The sequence below is a fragment of the Cordyceps javanica genome, chromosome 1, assembly GCF_051103115.1.
Source record: "Cordyceps javanica chromosome 1, complete sequence".
Lineage (NCBI taxonomy): Eukaryota > Fungi > Ascomycota > Sordariomycetes > Hypocreales > Cordycipitaceae > Cordyceps > Cordyceps javanica.
This window is the reverse complement of record NC_139295.1, coordinates 5455944-5472643: the sequence shown is the minus strand read 5'-3', so window position 1 is coordinate 5472643 and position 16700 is coordinate 5455944. Positions and strand designations below refer to the sequence as shown.

At 53.1% G+C, this 16700-nt stretch overlaps 4 protein-coding genes across 4 annotated transcripts; 1 reads left to right on the top strand and 3 right to left on the bottom strand.

Annotated features, from left to right (window-relative positions):
* Window positions 1–743: 743 nt before the first annotated feature.
* V2A60_001654 (uncharacterized protein) lies at window positions 744–2064 on the bottom strand (the record flags this gene model as incomplete). The annotated part of the gene is made up of 2 exons (XM_083253012.1): window positions 744–1578; window positions 1643–2064. The coding sequence occupies 2 exons, from the start codon at window positions 2062–2064 to the stop codon at window positions 744–746; spliced, it is 1257 nt and encodes a 418-aa protein (XP_083109138.1).
* A 2419-nt stretch (window positions 2065–4483) lies between these two features.
* Window positions 4484–6058, top strand: V2A60_001653 (protein RAD57; the record flags this gene model as incomplete). Its single annotated transcript, XM_083253011.1, has 1 exon — window positions 4484–6058. The coding sequence occupies one exon, from the start codon at window positions 4484–4486 to the stop codon at window positions 6056–6058; it is 1575 nt and encodes a 524-aa protein (XP_083109137.1).
* A 302-nt stretch (window positions 6059–6360) lies between these two features.
* Window positions 6361–10017, bottom strand: V2A60_001652 (DNA-directed RNA polymerase III core subunit RET1; the record flags this gene model as incomplete). Its single annotated transcript, XM_083253010.1, has 4 exons — window positions 6361–9592; window positions 9655–9756; window positions 9818–9830; window positions 9891–10017. 4 exons carry the CDS (start codon window positions 10015–10017, stop codon window positions 6361–6363), a joined length of 3474 nt encoding a protein of 1157 aa, XP_083109136.1.
* A 1548-nt stretch (window positions 10018–11565) lies between these two features.
* Window positions 11566–15640, bottom strand: V2A60_001651 (armadillo-type protein; the record flags this gene model as incomplete). Its single annotated transcript, XM_083253009.1, has 6 exons — window positions 11566–12884; window positions 12939–13872; window positions 14187–14361; window positions 14620–15062; window positions 15233–15256; window positions 15314–15640. The coding sequence occupies 6 exons, from the start codon at window positions 15638–15640 to the stop codon at window positions 11566–11568; spliced, it is 3222 nt and encodes a 1073-aa protein (XP_083109135.1).
* Between the last annotated feature and the right edge of the window lie 1060 nt (window positions 15641–16700).

Below are 16700 nucleotides of genomic sequence, written 5' to 3'. Positions count from 1 at the left end.
GATGTACGACAAATCAGTCACCACAAATGAGCTTGGTCGCCGATATGTTTGGGTGAAACATGAAGCAATATAATTGACAGGCGAGGTGCAGAACACGAGATTGTCTCTCTCAACTGCTTTCGAGATGCGCAGCGACAGTAGTATGTGTTCCGAAGGAACCTAGATCGTAGCACAGTGCGGCGCTCATACACATTCTAAGGTACATACTAGTCCATACACTTTTTGCTGAGATACAGAAAAGACATCGCAAGTCGATGAGCTCGGCTCTTCCGCCTCAAGTCGGTCTTTCCCGGCATAAACTATTCCTCCTCCTACAATAATACATGGTTCATGTTGGAAGAAATGAACGAACTTCTGTGAATGCTGGGAATAATTCCAATCAAGGAGTGTTTAATGTAGTTATATACTCGTTGGAAAGCCTTTTCTAAATCTCTAGATCAATGCACTTGCCCTTCGCGTAGTCGTTTTTCATAGTGTCGACTGCAAACCACATTCGTCTCCACTGACAGCCTTGGTAGACGCACGAATATAACCGCGATTGTGACTGGCTATCAAACGATTTGTTTTCTCTAATATGCACTGACTGGATGGGAATAATTTCACTGAAATGTGTATAGCTCAACATATGCAAGTATTTGAATATACCAAAAAAATGTGTCTTCTGACTGCTATTTACATATATAACACACTAAGAAGGCGTGTCCATAGTGTGCCAAATATTAGATACTCTTTCACAGAATAATTTACTCCAGCTCCTGCATCTCTCCACGATGACCGGCGGAGTTAGCCGTCGGTGCCTCATGCATGGTACCGGATGGGGTATCTTTGTGGGCTTTCGTTGCTGCTGCCGCTGCGCCACCAGTAACACCGCTGACCGGTGCAGCATATTGTTGCTGCGTAGGTGGCGGTGAGCCCGCCTGCTGATAAGGCTGCTGTCCATAACCTTGCTGGCCATATGGCTGTGGCGCATAGCTCGTAGCGGGACTGACCGACGGCTGGCTGTACGGGTAGTTGGGTCCGGGGGAACCTTGTTGCTGTGGAGGGTAGTAGGTGCCAGTAGCGCTCGGAGAAGTCGGGTAGGCTGCGTTGGTGCCGTCCGCGTACGCATACTGCGGTTGCGAAGGAGGAGCACCGGTCGTTTGGGGTTGGCTCATGAGAGGCGCGGGGGGGCTTTGCTGAACGTTGCTCTTCTTCTTGTTCCGGAGAAAGAGGAGAATCCCAATGCCGATAAGAGCAAGGGCACCGATGCCTCCGACTACGCCGCCAACAATGGCGCCGACCGGGGTGCTGCTCTTCTTGGAATTGTTGTCGCCAGTTGGTTGCGCAATACTCGTACTGCTAGTCGCAGTTCTGGTACTACTCGAAGTTGACGACGGCGCCCCGGTGGCAGATCCTGAAGCTGACGGGGCTGAGGCAGACCCGGTGACAGTGTATCTCGTGTAACTCGAGGGATTGACCTGACCAGAATAGGTAGTCTGCAGGACCTGGTACGTGCGGATGTCGGAGATGCCGCATGCATAGTCAATGATGCCTCCAGCGAAAGAAACTGTGTTACAAAAAGGGTATTGAGAGTCGGTGCTGGATGTTGCTATTAGAAATACTTTGGAACAAGAATCATCGGCTGTAACAAGGACTGACTTACCACTTGACAATATAAGTATTGTCTCGACATTCTTCATTGCACGCTTTGGAAGTGTAAATATCGGCAGAGTTAACACAGGTGTTTCGGAAATGGCAAGTGGTGAGACCGCAGCAAGCAATGCGGCCCATCACACCGTTAGAAGAGGTGCTCAGGGCACAGTAGTCTCCCTTGTTGATACAGTAGTAGGGTGCACTTGAGACGCCGGACACGTAGCCGCAGGTGTTGTCATTATTGTAGAGAAGGATCGGAGAGCTACTATCTGCTCTGGCAGCGACATGCTCGGGAGACGGCGGCGGGGTAGTGACTGGGGAGAAGCCTTCCAGGGCGAAAATGGCCGGTATCGTGGGTTGTGCTTCCATTCTGACGAGGTTTCGGGCCTCTACAGCTGTGAGAGCTGCCGCTACGACAGTGAACCGCTTCATTGCCACAGCCTCTCTGGAACCAATATGAGGCAGCACAGCCAGGTGAGCTCGCCCTGTCTCTTTCGTATGAGAGCTTCGCGGATGGATCTCAAGCGAGCGAGTGAAAACCGTGTGAGTTATACAAGCCAGGCGGTGACGAGTGTGGCAGAGGTTGAATTAGAGAAAAACATTCATCAGCCACAAACTTGTTTCGGGGAAACAAAAGGAGGTACCGACGGTCAAATGGGTTTCATTAGTTGACACAGGGAAGCCAGTCAGCTGCAAGAGCTTGCCCCGTATTGGGCTGCTCAGGGCTGAGGCTGTTCCGCCCAGCTTCTTACTTGCACGGAGAAGGGCTGCGGGCGCCAGCTAACAGCAAGCGAAGTCATCACACGAATAGCCCAATAGAAGCAGACCTAGGTGGAACCTCCGAAGCATTCCGCCCAGATGTCCAGGTGACTTGGTGCGCCTTGCCAGCAGAACGTGGATACACGGGTAGCCTAGGCGAGCCAAAGTAGGACATTTCGCGGTGGCTTGCCGAGAGCTGAATGCGCTAGTCGACAGCCACGGGAGACAATGGTGAGTTCGCATTTCAGTACTGAACAGAAGATTCTCTGGGGAATAATCGTACAAGCTTTTGCATACTCGCAGGGCGATGACCGCATCATATCTGCATCCGAGAGCGCGTAAATCCCCGTAGAGCTAAGATGCGCTTCATCGACAGGAGTCAAGACATCGCGTCAAGCCGAAGTACATAATTTAGCACATACGTTTTGTCAATTTGCACATAACTATACTTAATCGAGGAAGATCCAGTAATTAGCCCACCTATTTTTGCAGGGATTACTACCACCTTTATAACAGAACCCGGAGACCAGTCACCTCACCTCCGTAACCTGCAATTGAGAAGGTGGTTGCCACGGCAGGAATTTGTGCCCTCTAGCCGGAGGCCTAGTTGTGACGAAGGCTGCGACATAGCTTCTTGAGGCTGTGAGAAGCTACAGACGTGTGCTGACGACGAATTGGGCGTCATTTGAGAGGGATTTTGCCCTCCTTCTGTCATCTGCACACCGAAGAAGCTTTGTGAGCTCCTGCCCCGTCGGGCCGTCGATTAGGGGTGCAGGCGCTGGACACTAGGTCTCCAGGCCTCTCATTGGTCAGCTTTTTTTAAAAATGGGTTTCCTACCGATTTGGTATAGTTATGTGCAAATTGACAAAACGTATGTGCTAAATTATGTACTTCCGTCAAGCCACCACAACCAACAACCTTAAGTATTATTATGGTCTTCTCTGGGATGGCGGTGACGGTTACTGCATTGGTACTCGGTGGGGAAAAAAGTACAACGTTAGGCAGCCCTTGCTACTGGGTAGTTGACCAGCCAAATCCAGCCAAGGGAAATTATGCGGCCCACGACCTTGTCGATCCTGGTTTTCAGCCGCAGGAAAAGTAGGCAAGCTTGGCAAGGTATCTTGTGCCCACAAGCCCTCTTCAGTCAAGCATCAAATAAGCATGGTCTCTCCGCACATCAGACGCCTTCTCGATGCGGAAACAATCAAGTGTCTTGTCCATCTGAAGCTGCGAATAGCTTCAGCACCACACTAGTCCGACGAGAGCGCATGGTACTGGTAGAGCAAGATACAGACAACAAGGGATTAAAATCTCGAGACACAGTGAGTAGAAAGCGCCGCCAACTCGAGCTGTCGACTCTAGCACTAGCATCGTAGTAATCTCGCGCTGCTATCCCTACCTGAATCCATCTAAGCTTCACTGTGGACCGAATCCGCGCGAGGCGATTTTGAGGCCATTGTGACGTCCCGCAGCCACAACAAGATAACTCTCTGCCAAAATCCACAGATTCAGAAGAATGGGGCTCTTTACTCTCAGTCTTGGGCTGTTTGCGCCATTTTTTTGGTCACCTACGCCGTAACGCGTGGATGTGTCCATAGTCAGCGTATAGGGTAGCGCGAGAGCCGAAAACAGGTATCATCAAAGCATGGATTTAACGAAGCAGGTCCACCTCATTAATTCATTCGGGTGCTTCATGTTGTGATTAAGTGGTACTTGGTTTTATTCAGCGCCTGTTTCCTATAGTACTTGGTCACAGAGTTTGCATGGTGGCATTGTACTTCAAATGTGTTGACAAGAATGACGCTCGCCCTTGCGAAAGTGTCATGACTCTATCGGTCAACAGATTTTAGCTTGTTCATCCTGACAACACAAAAAAAAATCAAAACACCGTCAAACGACAATTTTCTGCACGTCAATGACCGAAAGGGGTGAATTCACGAAATACGACGCGTAAAATGTTGGGTTAAGCATTGCCCAAGTCCGCCACTCGCCGCCGCCGCCACTTTACGCGCTCGACGCGTGAATCTCCATCGTCCTGCCCATGACGTCGCCGGCAAACGAGCAACAAGATCACCAGCTTCAGCGCCACCAATGACGGACCTCCTGAGGATCCTGCCGTTGTTTCCCACAGGACCCTTTTCCGCGCTGCTGCCCGTGGTCGAGCAGCATTCGCTCTCCACGACAGACCTGCTCACCCAGCACCCGGTCGACCTGGCCAAGCAGACGCACATCCCGCTCCTTGACCTGAAGCGCTTCATCGCCGCCGTGCAGGCCTCCCTCGCCGATGATCTGACGCCCGAGAAGCCTCTCGCGGCTGCCGCCGCCGCCGCGGCGGCTCCCGCCCCGAAACGAACACAAACAGGCCCCGCGGAGGGCGGGGGAGAAGCGGAAGACGACGCGACGGCCGACGAGGAGCCGCGAGGGCAGCCAGAGGAGGCGGCGGCGGCAGCAGCAGCAGCGGTAGCAACGGCAGCGGCTGCCGTGCCGGCGCGGACGCCGTGCATCAGCACGCTCGACGACACGCTCGACGCGGCGCTGGGCGGCGGCGTCCCCGTGGGCTACGTGACCGAGTTCGCGGGCGAGTCGGGCGCCGGCAAGACGCAGTTCCTGCTGTCACTCTGCCTGGCCGTGCAGCTGCCCGCGCCGCGCGGCCTGGGCCGGCAGGCGCTGTACGTCTCGACCGAGGCGGCGCTCGCGACGCGGCGCCTCTCGCAGATGCTCGCGGGCAGCCCGGCGCTGCGGGACGCCGCGGACGCGGGTGCGGGCGCCCCGGCGGACCGGCGGCCCTCGCTCGACAACATCCTCAGCACCGTGACGCCGGACCTCGAGTCGCAGGACCACATCCTCGAGTACCAGGTGCCCGTGCTGCTGGCGCGCCACGACATTGGCCTCCTCGTGCTGGACTCGGTCGCCGCCAACTACCGCGCCGAGTTTGAGAGCCGGGGCCCCCTCGGGTCCAGCATGGCGGCCCGCAGCGCGCAGCTGGTGCGGCTCGGCGCGCACCTCCGCGACCTCGCGCGCCGGCACGGCATCGCCGTCGTCGTGGCCAACCAGGTCGCCGATCGTTTCGCCTCGAGCGGCGGCGCGTCGGCGGCGGCGGCGATGCTGCAGCACAACCTGCGGCTCCCGCACCGAACGTCCATGGGGCCGCCGCCGCCGGAGAGCCCGCTGGCGTCGCGCAGCAGACAACAACAACAGCAGCAGCAGCAGCCACCCCCGTCGACGCTGCAAGCCACGCCGACATCCTCCATGCCCATGCCGACGCCCGACGACGGGCCGCCCGCGCCGCCGACTCTGTTTCTCGACCACCAGCAGCGCTGGTTCACCGGGTGGGGCGACGAGCCCCGATCGTCGTACGCGCTCAAGACGCCGAGTCTGGGCCTCGTGTGGTCGACGCAGATTGCATGCCGCGTGGCCCTCTTCAAGCGGCCCGTGTACGGCCGGCCGAGAAGGGTCGCGGCGCCGCTGGACGCCGGCGGCGGCGGTGATGATGATGGCGGGGAGGATCGCGAGCCCACCCTCAAGTCGTGGCGGCGCTGGATGAAGGTCGTGTTTGCGCCACATGTCGCCGCGTCGGGTCAGGGCATCGCCGATGCGGCTGAGTTTGAAGTCACCGCAGGTGGGTTGAAGGGCGTGATAAAAGATCATGGCAAGACCAAGGGTTGAGCTGTTGCAAAATCAGTTCTTTGTACAAGATCAAGACTCTTCTTCAGTTCATGGCTACGGAGTTAGGCTGTACAGCATGGTTTAGGCGCAAATTTTATTGGCATACACAACTTGGGTAAACCGTTGTTTATTTATAGATCATAAACATGCTTCCTTCACCTCTATCTTGTTCTAAAAAATCAACACTCCTTTCAGTATGCAATCATAAGAAAACAGCGAGAGCCAGTGCTAGTATGTACACCAAATAATGGGAATAAAATATCTACAGAGTAACAAGCTCAACAAAGGCATTGTGCTGTTGCTTACTTGGGGTGCGGGAACTCGTCGGCCAGCTGCAGCCGCACACCGACGTTCATGCTGATGAGTTCCTGCACCAAGAGCTTAGCTGCGTAGGGCATCGTCATCTTTGTGACCTCGCGTGTACTCTTGCAAGTCTGGCAGTAGCCCTTGTAGCCAAAAAGGCCGCACTGCTGGCAAATATCGATGACGACGCCGTCGGAGCTGATCATCAGGCGCTCTAGCAGTAGCTGCGAGGCACCGTAGGCAATCAGACAATCACGTTCCATCTCACCGAGACGCAGACCACCATCACGAGAACGACCCTCAGTGGGCTGACGGGTGAGGATGGCGCGGGGTCCTCGGGCTCGCGAATGCATCTTGTCCTGAACCATGTGCTTGAGACGTTGGTAGTAGATGGGGCCGTTAAAGATGTACGCCTCGAGTGGCTCGCCAGTCAGGCCCGAGGTAAAGTAGTCTTTACCTTCCCATGAAAAGCCGTGGTCTAGGAGGACTTGGCTCATCTCCTCGAGCGGGTGCGAACGAAAGGCGTCGCCAAAGCCGTAGTCGGGGCGGCCGTGTATGATGGAGGCTTTGCCCGTCAGACACTCGAGAAGTTTACCCACGGTCATTCGAGAAGGGAAACCGTGGGGGTTCATGATAATGTCAGGAGTAAGACCGTTATCAGCAAAGGGCATGTCTTCGTGGTCCACAATGATGCCGACAACACCCTTTTGACCGTGGCGAGACGAGAACTTGTCGCCGAGTTCGGGTCGCCGAGTCTGTCTCGTTTGGACCTTGACGACTGTAGTGTCTTTCTCGGTGTGTGAAATCATGACCTTGTCGATATAGGCAGGATCAGGGATGCGGTAATTGACAGCAGAGTCACGGAAGTCGCTAGATCCGCGATCCAAGCCAATGCCTGTTGTGGTAAGATCAAGGGGTGTTTCCTTCTTGATCATGGACTGGCCGGAAAAGACTCTGCCGCCGACCATGGCAAGACCATCGTCATCCAAGGCTTTATGCTTCTCGGTGCGCTTTCGTTCTGCGCCGTCACCTTCGTTGACAGGATCACCAATGCGCTCTCTACGTCCATTGGGGTATTTTTGCAACTCCGTGGTGTACTTCCGGAAGACTTGGCAGCGGCCGAATCCTCGGTCAATGGAGCCCTTGTTCAGAACAAGAGCATCTTCAATATCGTAACCAGAGTAGGACATGACAACGACCGTCGCATTTTGACCAGCCGGTAGCTTGTCGTAATTGACCAGTTGAATGGTTTTGCTGATAACCATTGGACGTTGAGGGTACACAAGCGTGTACAGAAGGGTGTCGATACGGTTAAACTGGTTGTATGCAATGGCGCCAATCGCTTGTTTACCCATTGCACACTGATAGGTGTTACGTGGCGACTGATTGTGGTGGGGGAATGGAATGAGGCCGGCCACAGCACCAAGAATCGTGAAAGGTTCGATTTCTAGATGCGTAGTACCCCTAGTGACCTTATCCTCGTAAATCGTGACCAAGGCATCCTGTTCCTCGTTCACATCGAGATACTCAACCACGCCATTCCGCAAGAAGTCGTCAAAAGTGACTTTGCCGAGCTGGAGCAAACGGAGGTGTTCAGGTTTTAGTTTTTGGACACCATTTTTGACGATGATGTATGGTCTGCAGATTCGTCCTTCGTCGGTGGCAATGTGTACCGCGTTGAAATGAAGGTTGATGCTAATACTGACAAAGGGCGAGATCCAACCGCGTCGGCGCATCGTTCGAAATCTGGAACAGAACCTCTTAGGGTATCTTGTGAGAGCGAACGGGGTTCCGTTTATGTGGATAATGTACGACCCCTCGCGGTGCATCTCGGCGCCGGAAAAGTTGCGAATAGGTTCCACACCAACATCAAGGGTAAACACCCATCTCTTGACGGGTTCTTCGTCCACGTTGGTAGTGATATGTGTCATAAGAGCCAAATTTTTGACTAGACCACAGGCTTCACCTTCGGGAGTATCTGAAGGACACAGCATACCCCACTGAGAAGGCTGCAGGGCACGGGGACCTGAGACTTTTCGGGTCTTCTCGAACTGACTGCTGATACGAGTCATCATACCAAGCGCAGCAATGTAACTAAGACGACTAAGGACGTGGGTCACACCAGCACGGTTCATGTTAAAACGCTTGACGCTCCAGTTACCGGTCTGGATGGCTCTGTTGATTCCCATACCAATGTTGTTTGCATGATTGCTAATCATGTTGACAGCATCTAGAGGAACGGCTCTGTTGTTCTTCTTGAGGAACTTGTCGATGGACATTTTGACTTCGACCATGAATCGCTTGAACAAATCTTCAAATAACAGAGACAAGAGCTGGCCAGCAAGTTCGAGACGCTTGTTTCCGACGAAGTCTCTGTCGTCAACAAGCTTGCTGTCTTGAGCGGCCATAAGGACCTTGCGTGTCATCATAGCAACGTATATAGCCTTTGGGTAGAAATCAAGTCCTTCAATGGGCACGTGTGCAATGATGAGATTTGCTAGCGCGTCGAGGCCTTCTTCGACATTGTTTCGGCGAACTTGGGGACCGAATTGACCTCTCCGCGAGCCCATCTTGACCCTGGAACCAATGTACTCAAGAGCTTGATGTTGAGTAAAGACACCAGCCTTTGTCGCTTCGTCGAAGTTGATGAGGAACTCGTCTTGGTAGCGGCCGTCGGCGCCAGCCACCAGCTGCATTATCTCGTAATCGGAGAGCCCACCCAAAGCTTTGAGAACTATAACAATTGGAATACCCTCGACCAAAACATTGTGTACCAAGACAATTCGATCCTTTTTCAGCGTGACATTTGTTTTGGATTTCCTTTCGTGTGTAGAACTTGTGACAGAAGCGGAAATGATGTTGTTCTTTTCGTCAGCCTCAACAATGACTCGGTTCTTGCTGAGCTGTTCTTGAATTAGAATAACTTTTTCGGTGCCGTTGATGATGAAGTAGCCGCCAGGATCGAGTGGGCATTCGTTCATTTTTTCCATTTCGGCATTGTTTGCGCCAGAGAGCCGGCACTTGGAGCTGCGCAACATGACTGGCATTCGGCCGAGCGAAACATTTCGTCTGATAATCTTTTGCTTATCACGAATGTATACAATATCGACGAGGATGGGAGCGGCGTAGGTCATATCTCGTAGCCGACATTCCATAGGCGTCACATCCGTGGAGGATTTGGCTTCTTTGTAGTCTTGTCGCTGGGGATGGTCAACGCGAATGTCGGTAAATCTATGCGGTTGTTGTTAGCCTCGATGCGCTGAAAGCATTGCAACCAATGGCAAAGCACTTACTCTAACCAGAAATTGCTATCAACATCGCTGCGAATGGTCCGATTTGCGCGCACAATGTCCTTGATCTCATGTTCGACAAAGAAGTTGTAGGAATCGATGTGCCTGCAGAGAGTGAGTCAGCGCACGCTCCTCAGTTTACGAATGCGTTGGCGGCAAGGCGTACTGTTTTACAAGACCTATCAATGTTGTTAGAAAAGATCAGAGTAGAGCTTCTCAAGATTGTAAAATTGCCGTACCTTTGACCTTGAGGAACGCCGGCAAGAGCTGAAATTTGTCCTCCTTGGTTGAGATGGGGTCGGTTAGCTTTTTGCCATTATAAAATGGCTCCAGGAGGGCCTCAAAGCCATCATCGATCACCGCCATCTTGTTCGTTATCGCCAGCAAGGCATCTATTGAGCGGAGTAGTACCCCTTATCGGCGGAAGCGCGTAGGAAACGAGGACGTCGCACTCGTCGTGATGCTCTGTCGCGATGCTTTGCAAGAAAAAAAAAAGTTGCCCGCAGTCCGATAAGGCGGCGAAGTGGGGCGATAGCAAGCTGGATGGTGGGGGACGATGCGAAGAAGGAAAATTATGTTGAAACATACGAGGAAGCAGTGCGCTTTTTGATTAGAGATTCAAGGATTTTCTATTGTGTAGATCTCGTCTTGATTGTGCTCCAGCTCTCATATCTTTATCACCGCCACCAAGGGCTTGTATTGAGCTTCATAGCATCAGCTAACCATAGCTCGCACTTCCACGGTTTTCCTCGAGCTTTGCTACGGCGCTACGGCATTCCAATGTTGATCCAACTCGAACTAGGCTCACGAACCCATAATTACATAGTGCAGCGAAGTATGAACTGAAATGTAAGCGATTCTGGAATTTAATTCACCTCTTGCAGTAGATTTCGCGGCCAACTTGCAACACCAACAACAAAACACCAAACACGAAATAAATATATTCTTGGAGGCACTGGGGACGAGAAAAAACCCGAGCAGTAAAACAACGACGCAAAATGACAGAAAGTCACAGCAGGCTCTTGCTAATCGTATATATATTTGATTCCCTATACCTAAACAATCATACAATATGCCAGAATTGGAAATGAGGGGGCCCCTCCACCCTGCAGTCCTGCCACACCTTTGTACCTTGAGAGATTGAAGCTCCCGTCACACAGACGAGGCAAATTTCCACCCAGACGGTTTCAAATTGTGCAGCACATACATTGGTAAGAGCATCATCCAAATATCAGAAAATAAAACAACAAATCGAGCCCGCGGCCTGCAGACTTGTGGCTTTCCACGGGTAATCCGGCCAGTGGCGAGAAGCTGTATAACGTGAGCGCCTTTGCAAGCCAAGTCAGGCCAGGGAAGAAAGAAGAAGAAGAAAGAAGGAAAAAAAAGCGGAATCCATGATAGCGGGAACAAAAGAAAGTGAACCAAACGCGGGAGCAACAAGAAAACATAAGTGCGGTATAAAATCACAGTAATGCGAAACGTGCTGTGTCTATGCGATATCGATCCTTTGTGATCTAGTACACGGCAAGAAAGGGTCTCTTGCGCAGGTGGCAGCACATTTTCGTCGTCAAAAGAGTTGTATAAACAGCGGCGTCAAGGCGCGGGGGCGCGAGGTCGTTTCAAATGCGGTTCGTTTTTCTTCTCGTAAATATTTCCCCCTTTTCCGCTTGTAATGTACACACAGAGCATCCTCAAAAATGCCGTGCTTTGTCGGATATCGACGGTGAGATAGCGCGCGACTGTCCATCGATGCGTTACTTTTTTCTTATTCAAACAAGTGGTAAAGAATTCATCAGAGTCGTGAGCGAGCAGAATCGGTTTCAGCAAAGAGACAGCTGAAGCGAAACAACTGCCAGGGCGTCATGTTGTACAAGCAAGTAGCAATGAGCTATAGTATATGCGTCTCCAATAAAGTTACACCCAGCGAGTCTCCATGTTCTCTGCACCACCATTCATAGGCGCCTGCAGGATTGCGCCATTGGTAGCACCAGCATTTTGGCCGAATTGAGGCTGCTGAACATGGGCTTGCACTGGGGCTGCAGAGGCCATTCCGGCGGTGCTGCCGTACGCAGGCAAATTTTGGCGGCCGGTCTGGCTGCCGTTGCTAGATCCGGGGGCACCGTTGGCCGCGAGGTTGTTTTGCGCAGTGGTGCCAGACATGCCCCTCGCATGTGCTGGTCTCAGGGGGATCTGTCCCTGCGTGTTGTCTGCCGGGGTAGCTTGACCGCTAGATGCAGCGCTTCCGCGGCCGTCATAGGCCGAGATCTTGGCCTGGATACGCCGTCCATATGGTGTGGTTCGAATCTGGGGTAAAATAGGTCGAATAGCTTCCACCAAACGGTATTTGAGTTGGGGAGTAGCAAATTCCAAGGCCGTCTGAATGACATAGTTGGCGAAGGAGTCCCGAAGGAGGCGCTCTATCTCTGCTGGAACGAGCATCTCTTCCACAATCATGTCCTTGGACGGGGCTTGAGCACACCGAAGGCACTTTTCGATGACATTGGAACTGAATTTGTGGCGCGAAAGTTGTCCGATGCATCCCTGAAAGGTGGCAACAACTGGCTCAGTGAAAGTTGGCTCATTTAAGTCAATGATGTACTGAACAACGTAGTTACCAAAAGGGTCCTGGACTAGGATCCTAGCATGCGCCGTGATGCGTCCGACGAGCCACTGCTTCTGGTCTCCAGATGCATGGTCGATGCAGCGCTGCAAAACACAGCAACCATGCCGATGAGTGCCCACTTCAATGCAGTTATTTCCAACAGCATCGAAGATGAATTGGGCATCCGCAGAAGTGAGCTTGTTAAGACACTTCTGGATGACATGATTTCCATTCAAGTCTTGAATGAGTTCCACGACGCGGAATCGGAGAGCTTCAATGATGAGATGAACCTGCTGAGGAGTGTTGACGTACTCGATCATTTTCTGCAGGGCGCGAGTACCATGCTGGTTGAGAGCAATGCGGACCATGTCTTGAGAGGCATTCTGAATCAAGACAGTTCGCTCGTCGTCATTGCAGAATTCGAGGAGCTTTTGGCACAAATAATTACCAAAGGGATCCGTCATGAGCTCGATGACGTGCTGGTTGGTTTCGAGCCAGATCATGTGAACCTGCTCGGGGATGCGTTCTTCCAATTTCTTCTGGAGATAGCGGCAGCCATGCTGATCTTTGCAGAGATCGTAAATCTGCGAGCGGAAGGACTCAAGAGGCATGTTTTGGTAGCGAGCCATGGCTAGATTGTTCATTAGCATATACACGGGATTACAAGGAAGATATATGAACTTACCGTCGGGGTCGAGTTGCTGGCGTCGATTCTGGATGACACGAGCCTGGCTATCTCTCTGGGGAGCCCCAGAGCCATGCTGGAAAGGAACCCCGTTGTAACCGGAAAAGTTTTGAACAGGATACATGCTGCCTGACGTAACGCCATTGAGGTTCAGTTGCTGCATGCCGGCTGCGAGCATTGGCCCACCGAATTGCGCGGTGTTGGAACCGTTGTTTTGATAACCATTGGGGGAATAATAGCCTGAGAATCCATTCATTCCATTCATAGCAGTGATGCCGCTTAAACCGTTGGCACCGTTGACAGCCGTTAAGCCGTTCATTGCCGGAGCTGTGGAAGCAGATGTGGCGGTTGAGGAGCTGAAAGGAGCAGCCGAAGTGGTCATGCTAGGGCCAAAGGGTGCGGCACTTGCTTGCAAAGCAGAGTGGAGGGACTGATAAGGGCCAACCTGTTCTCTGCCAGCATTCATGGAGCTGTCGCTGGAAAGTTCGCGGCTATGGCGTGTAGGCACGGCACCAGCAGGGATTCTTCCCATATTGGCATTGTGGTTATGGAAATGCTGCTGGGCGTGATTGTTGGCATTACTGGCCATCATGGAGGATCCGGAAGAGTTCTTGACAGTCGGGATCTCGCTAGTGGAAAATGAGCTCTGAAGCTTGGGAGGAGTTGTGATAACGTGTGTGCTCTTGGGAGAAATGACACCAGCGTTTCCGTCGCCACTCTCGGGGATATACTTGAGGTCAAGGGAGTGCCGCATAGAAGCAGGGCGGCTTCCAATGGCGTTGAAATCACCGAGCTGGCTAGAATTGCTGTTGATGTTCAAAGAGGAAAGACTCTGCTGCGCGCGATGTCGGTTAACATTAGACCAGTTTCTGCTGGCATCAGGTTTTGGCGAAGGTGACAAGGCAAGGTCGAGGGCGGCAGAAGATGCAGAAAGCTGAACAAAAAGCGCAAGGGTCAGAAAGCACGCAAGACAACGAGTTCAATCGGGTAGTAGATGGGGGAAGAAAAGGTCTGCTTTGTAGAGAAGTAGGCACTTGCTCAGAGTTTGCTCAGAGTTTGTTGTGAAGAAGTTGAGTGAGCATCCGCTTATTGTGCGATTGTGTGGGCGTTTGCACCGTCCCCATGATTGGCGTTGCAGCTGCCAACAGCTGGCAGTGTAAACGGCAGACGGCCTGGAGCCGCACTCACGTGCGATCCATGAAGAAGAAAGAAAATTGAACAAATCAAAATTGAAACACGCAAACTTACGATCTGGTCATCACGGCGGACAAGTGTCGGGAAATTATGGTCGGGGGTGTCTCGGCGTGGAAAAGCGCTTGGCTCATCCTCACCAAACAAGAATCGGGCCGTGTTGGTCTGGTCCAGGTTGACCTCGTACAGTCCGTTTTTGGACTTGGTAACCGGCATCGAGTAACGATTGAACCTATTGATAACATCAGAATACAGCAAGAACAAGGAGCACGAAAACAGCGCTCTAATTTGGGTGCCGTCGTGGCGTGTGGAACATTCGGCTGGAGAGAGCTTCGGCTGACAAGCGGATGCACATCATCATCCACATCGTAAAGATGTAAAGATGGCCGCCTCAACATAGATGCAAATTGCACCGACAAAGCGACTCTACAGAGTCTGAAAAATCGCATCCCAGTGATGCTGGGGTATGGGTGGGGAAGCAGTGACGTACGCATTGCCAGATCGGTGGCTGGAAGGATCCTGTCGAACGGCCTCTTCCTTCTCATCGTCACTGTTCCGACGAGTGGTGGGAACAGATCTCGAGGGTAGGGGCTCGTCATACCCGTAACGAGGCTGCATGATGCCAGATGGCGGGGAGGTTACCTGCGAGCCTGATCTGCCAGGGCGGTTGAAGATACCGGGTGGCGAGGTAAGGCTGGAGGTGGAATAGCGATTCGGCCGCGAAAACATGGAGGGGAAACCCGAGTTGTGGTCGCGATATTCTGGGGGCGTGGTCGGTTCGGACTGGTGGCCGCCGAGGCGAACAATTTCCTCCTCCATTTGCGCGAGTTCTTGAGCCTCGCGTCGCTGTTGCTGGTCGAGCTTTTGCATTTCCAGCTCGAAGCGGCGGCGCTGCTCTCGAATCCTCTCATATTCCAACTTTTTTTGTTCAATCTATAGCGCAGAGGTACGGTTAGCAAAACGGGTGCGTGTTTCCCTTTTTGTTGCGGCTGCATGAGCAGGCGTAGCGCGGAAGCCCGCGGCCTCGGCGGATGGCGGTGCGGCGCGCCAGAGACTTTTAGGTGCCTGCGCCGAGAGACAGGGTGTCGGGTGATACTACATACCAATTGAACCTTGTGCAGCGTTTGCTGTCATGAATGTCAGTATTGCTAATGCAAGGGGGCAAGGCTTCTGATGGCATTCACGTCGGGGCCAGAGAAGCGCGGTTTGGGAAAGAGTTGGGAGGAACCTCTGGGAATACTGACGTTGGGGGAGGAGTAATCGTGCGACAGCTCAAGGCCTTTGGCGGGCGAAGTCACGTTGGAGAGTGTCGGGACGCGGCCGGAATCCGTGGTGAAGCGGCGAGGGAGGTTTGCGCGATGGTCGTGAGCGGAAGGTTGCTGCATCATCAGCCTGGAGTTGCCGTTGCGAGGTGGTGAAACTAGAGAGGAGATTGAAAAATCGTTCCTCGACGGCTGCTGGTGCTGTTGCTGCTGGTGTGGCTGCTGGGAGCGGAAACGCAAGTCGTCCATGGTGGGCAAAAGACTCGTACACGCCGGATTGGCACCGCGGGGTTGAGCGTTTCAAGAGACTACCGTCATGGACGAAAGGCCGAGGAGACTATGTCAGCGTATGGGGTGAAGGAGGGAAAGGGCAGGGGAAAGATCAGGAACGACGAGGCGACGTTGAGGCGGGGTGGATGGGATGGATGGATGGATGGGGGGGTGGTGGTGGATGGGCGGCACCGGCGCGGGCTTTTGGCGTGGTGGTGGCCCAGCCAAGTACCTCTGAACAGCAAAGCCGACCTGGAGAGACAGTGTGGACGGGTGGTGGGCTTGCGTGGTGGTGGTGATGGTGGGCAGGCGAACCTGGCAGGGATGGGCAGGGTCGCTCGGTCGAGGTTCAGGCTACTTAGCTGGAACCAGCAAGACGAGCAAGGTACCTGCTTTGCACCAACTATAATGCGAAGCAGGGCTAGTTTGCCTGGTCTCTGGGAACTTCCTTTTGGGGGTTTGCGACCGGAGCGTGGTGAACGAGTGCTCGCTCTATCCGTAGCGAGTCCCGAGAGGGCATGGATGGGCCTTTCCATGCTCTGCGATTTTGGGCTGTGCCAGGCAGTTTGCCTTGCTGCTGGCGAAACCTCGCTGATGCTCTCTTGCTGCCAGCCTGAAAGCCGTCTCTGGGGTGTCCGGATAGTGTGACCACCAGTCAATCCCTCCTGGTGGTCATTTTTTTTTCCCGCTGCCCTGCGTCGCAGTCGCAGTTGCCCCATGCCCCCTTGGCCCTCTGCAGACCGCCGCCGCACAAAAAAGCTCAAGCGAGAAGACAGGGCAGGGATCAAAAATAAGAACAAGAAAAAAAAAAAACCGTCAAGTGTGAGAGACCTTGGGAAGAAGGCATACGACCAGATGTTGGTTGAAATTTTGGATGAACAGGTAATCATGGAATAAAACGATGCACATAGCTACTCACCTGAACCTAGACCCCTATTCGCTACCGGCTCACTGTGCAATACAGTGGCGTGGTCACTCGGAGTCGTGACGGCGATGCTGCTATGTCAACTTGCAATTGGAGTTTTGGCAGAGTCAATAT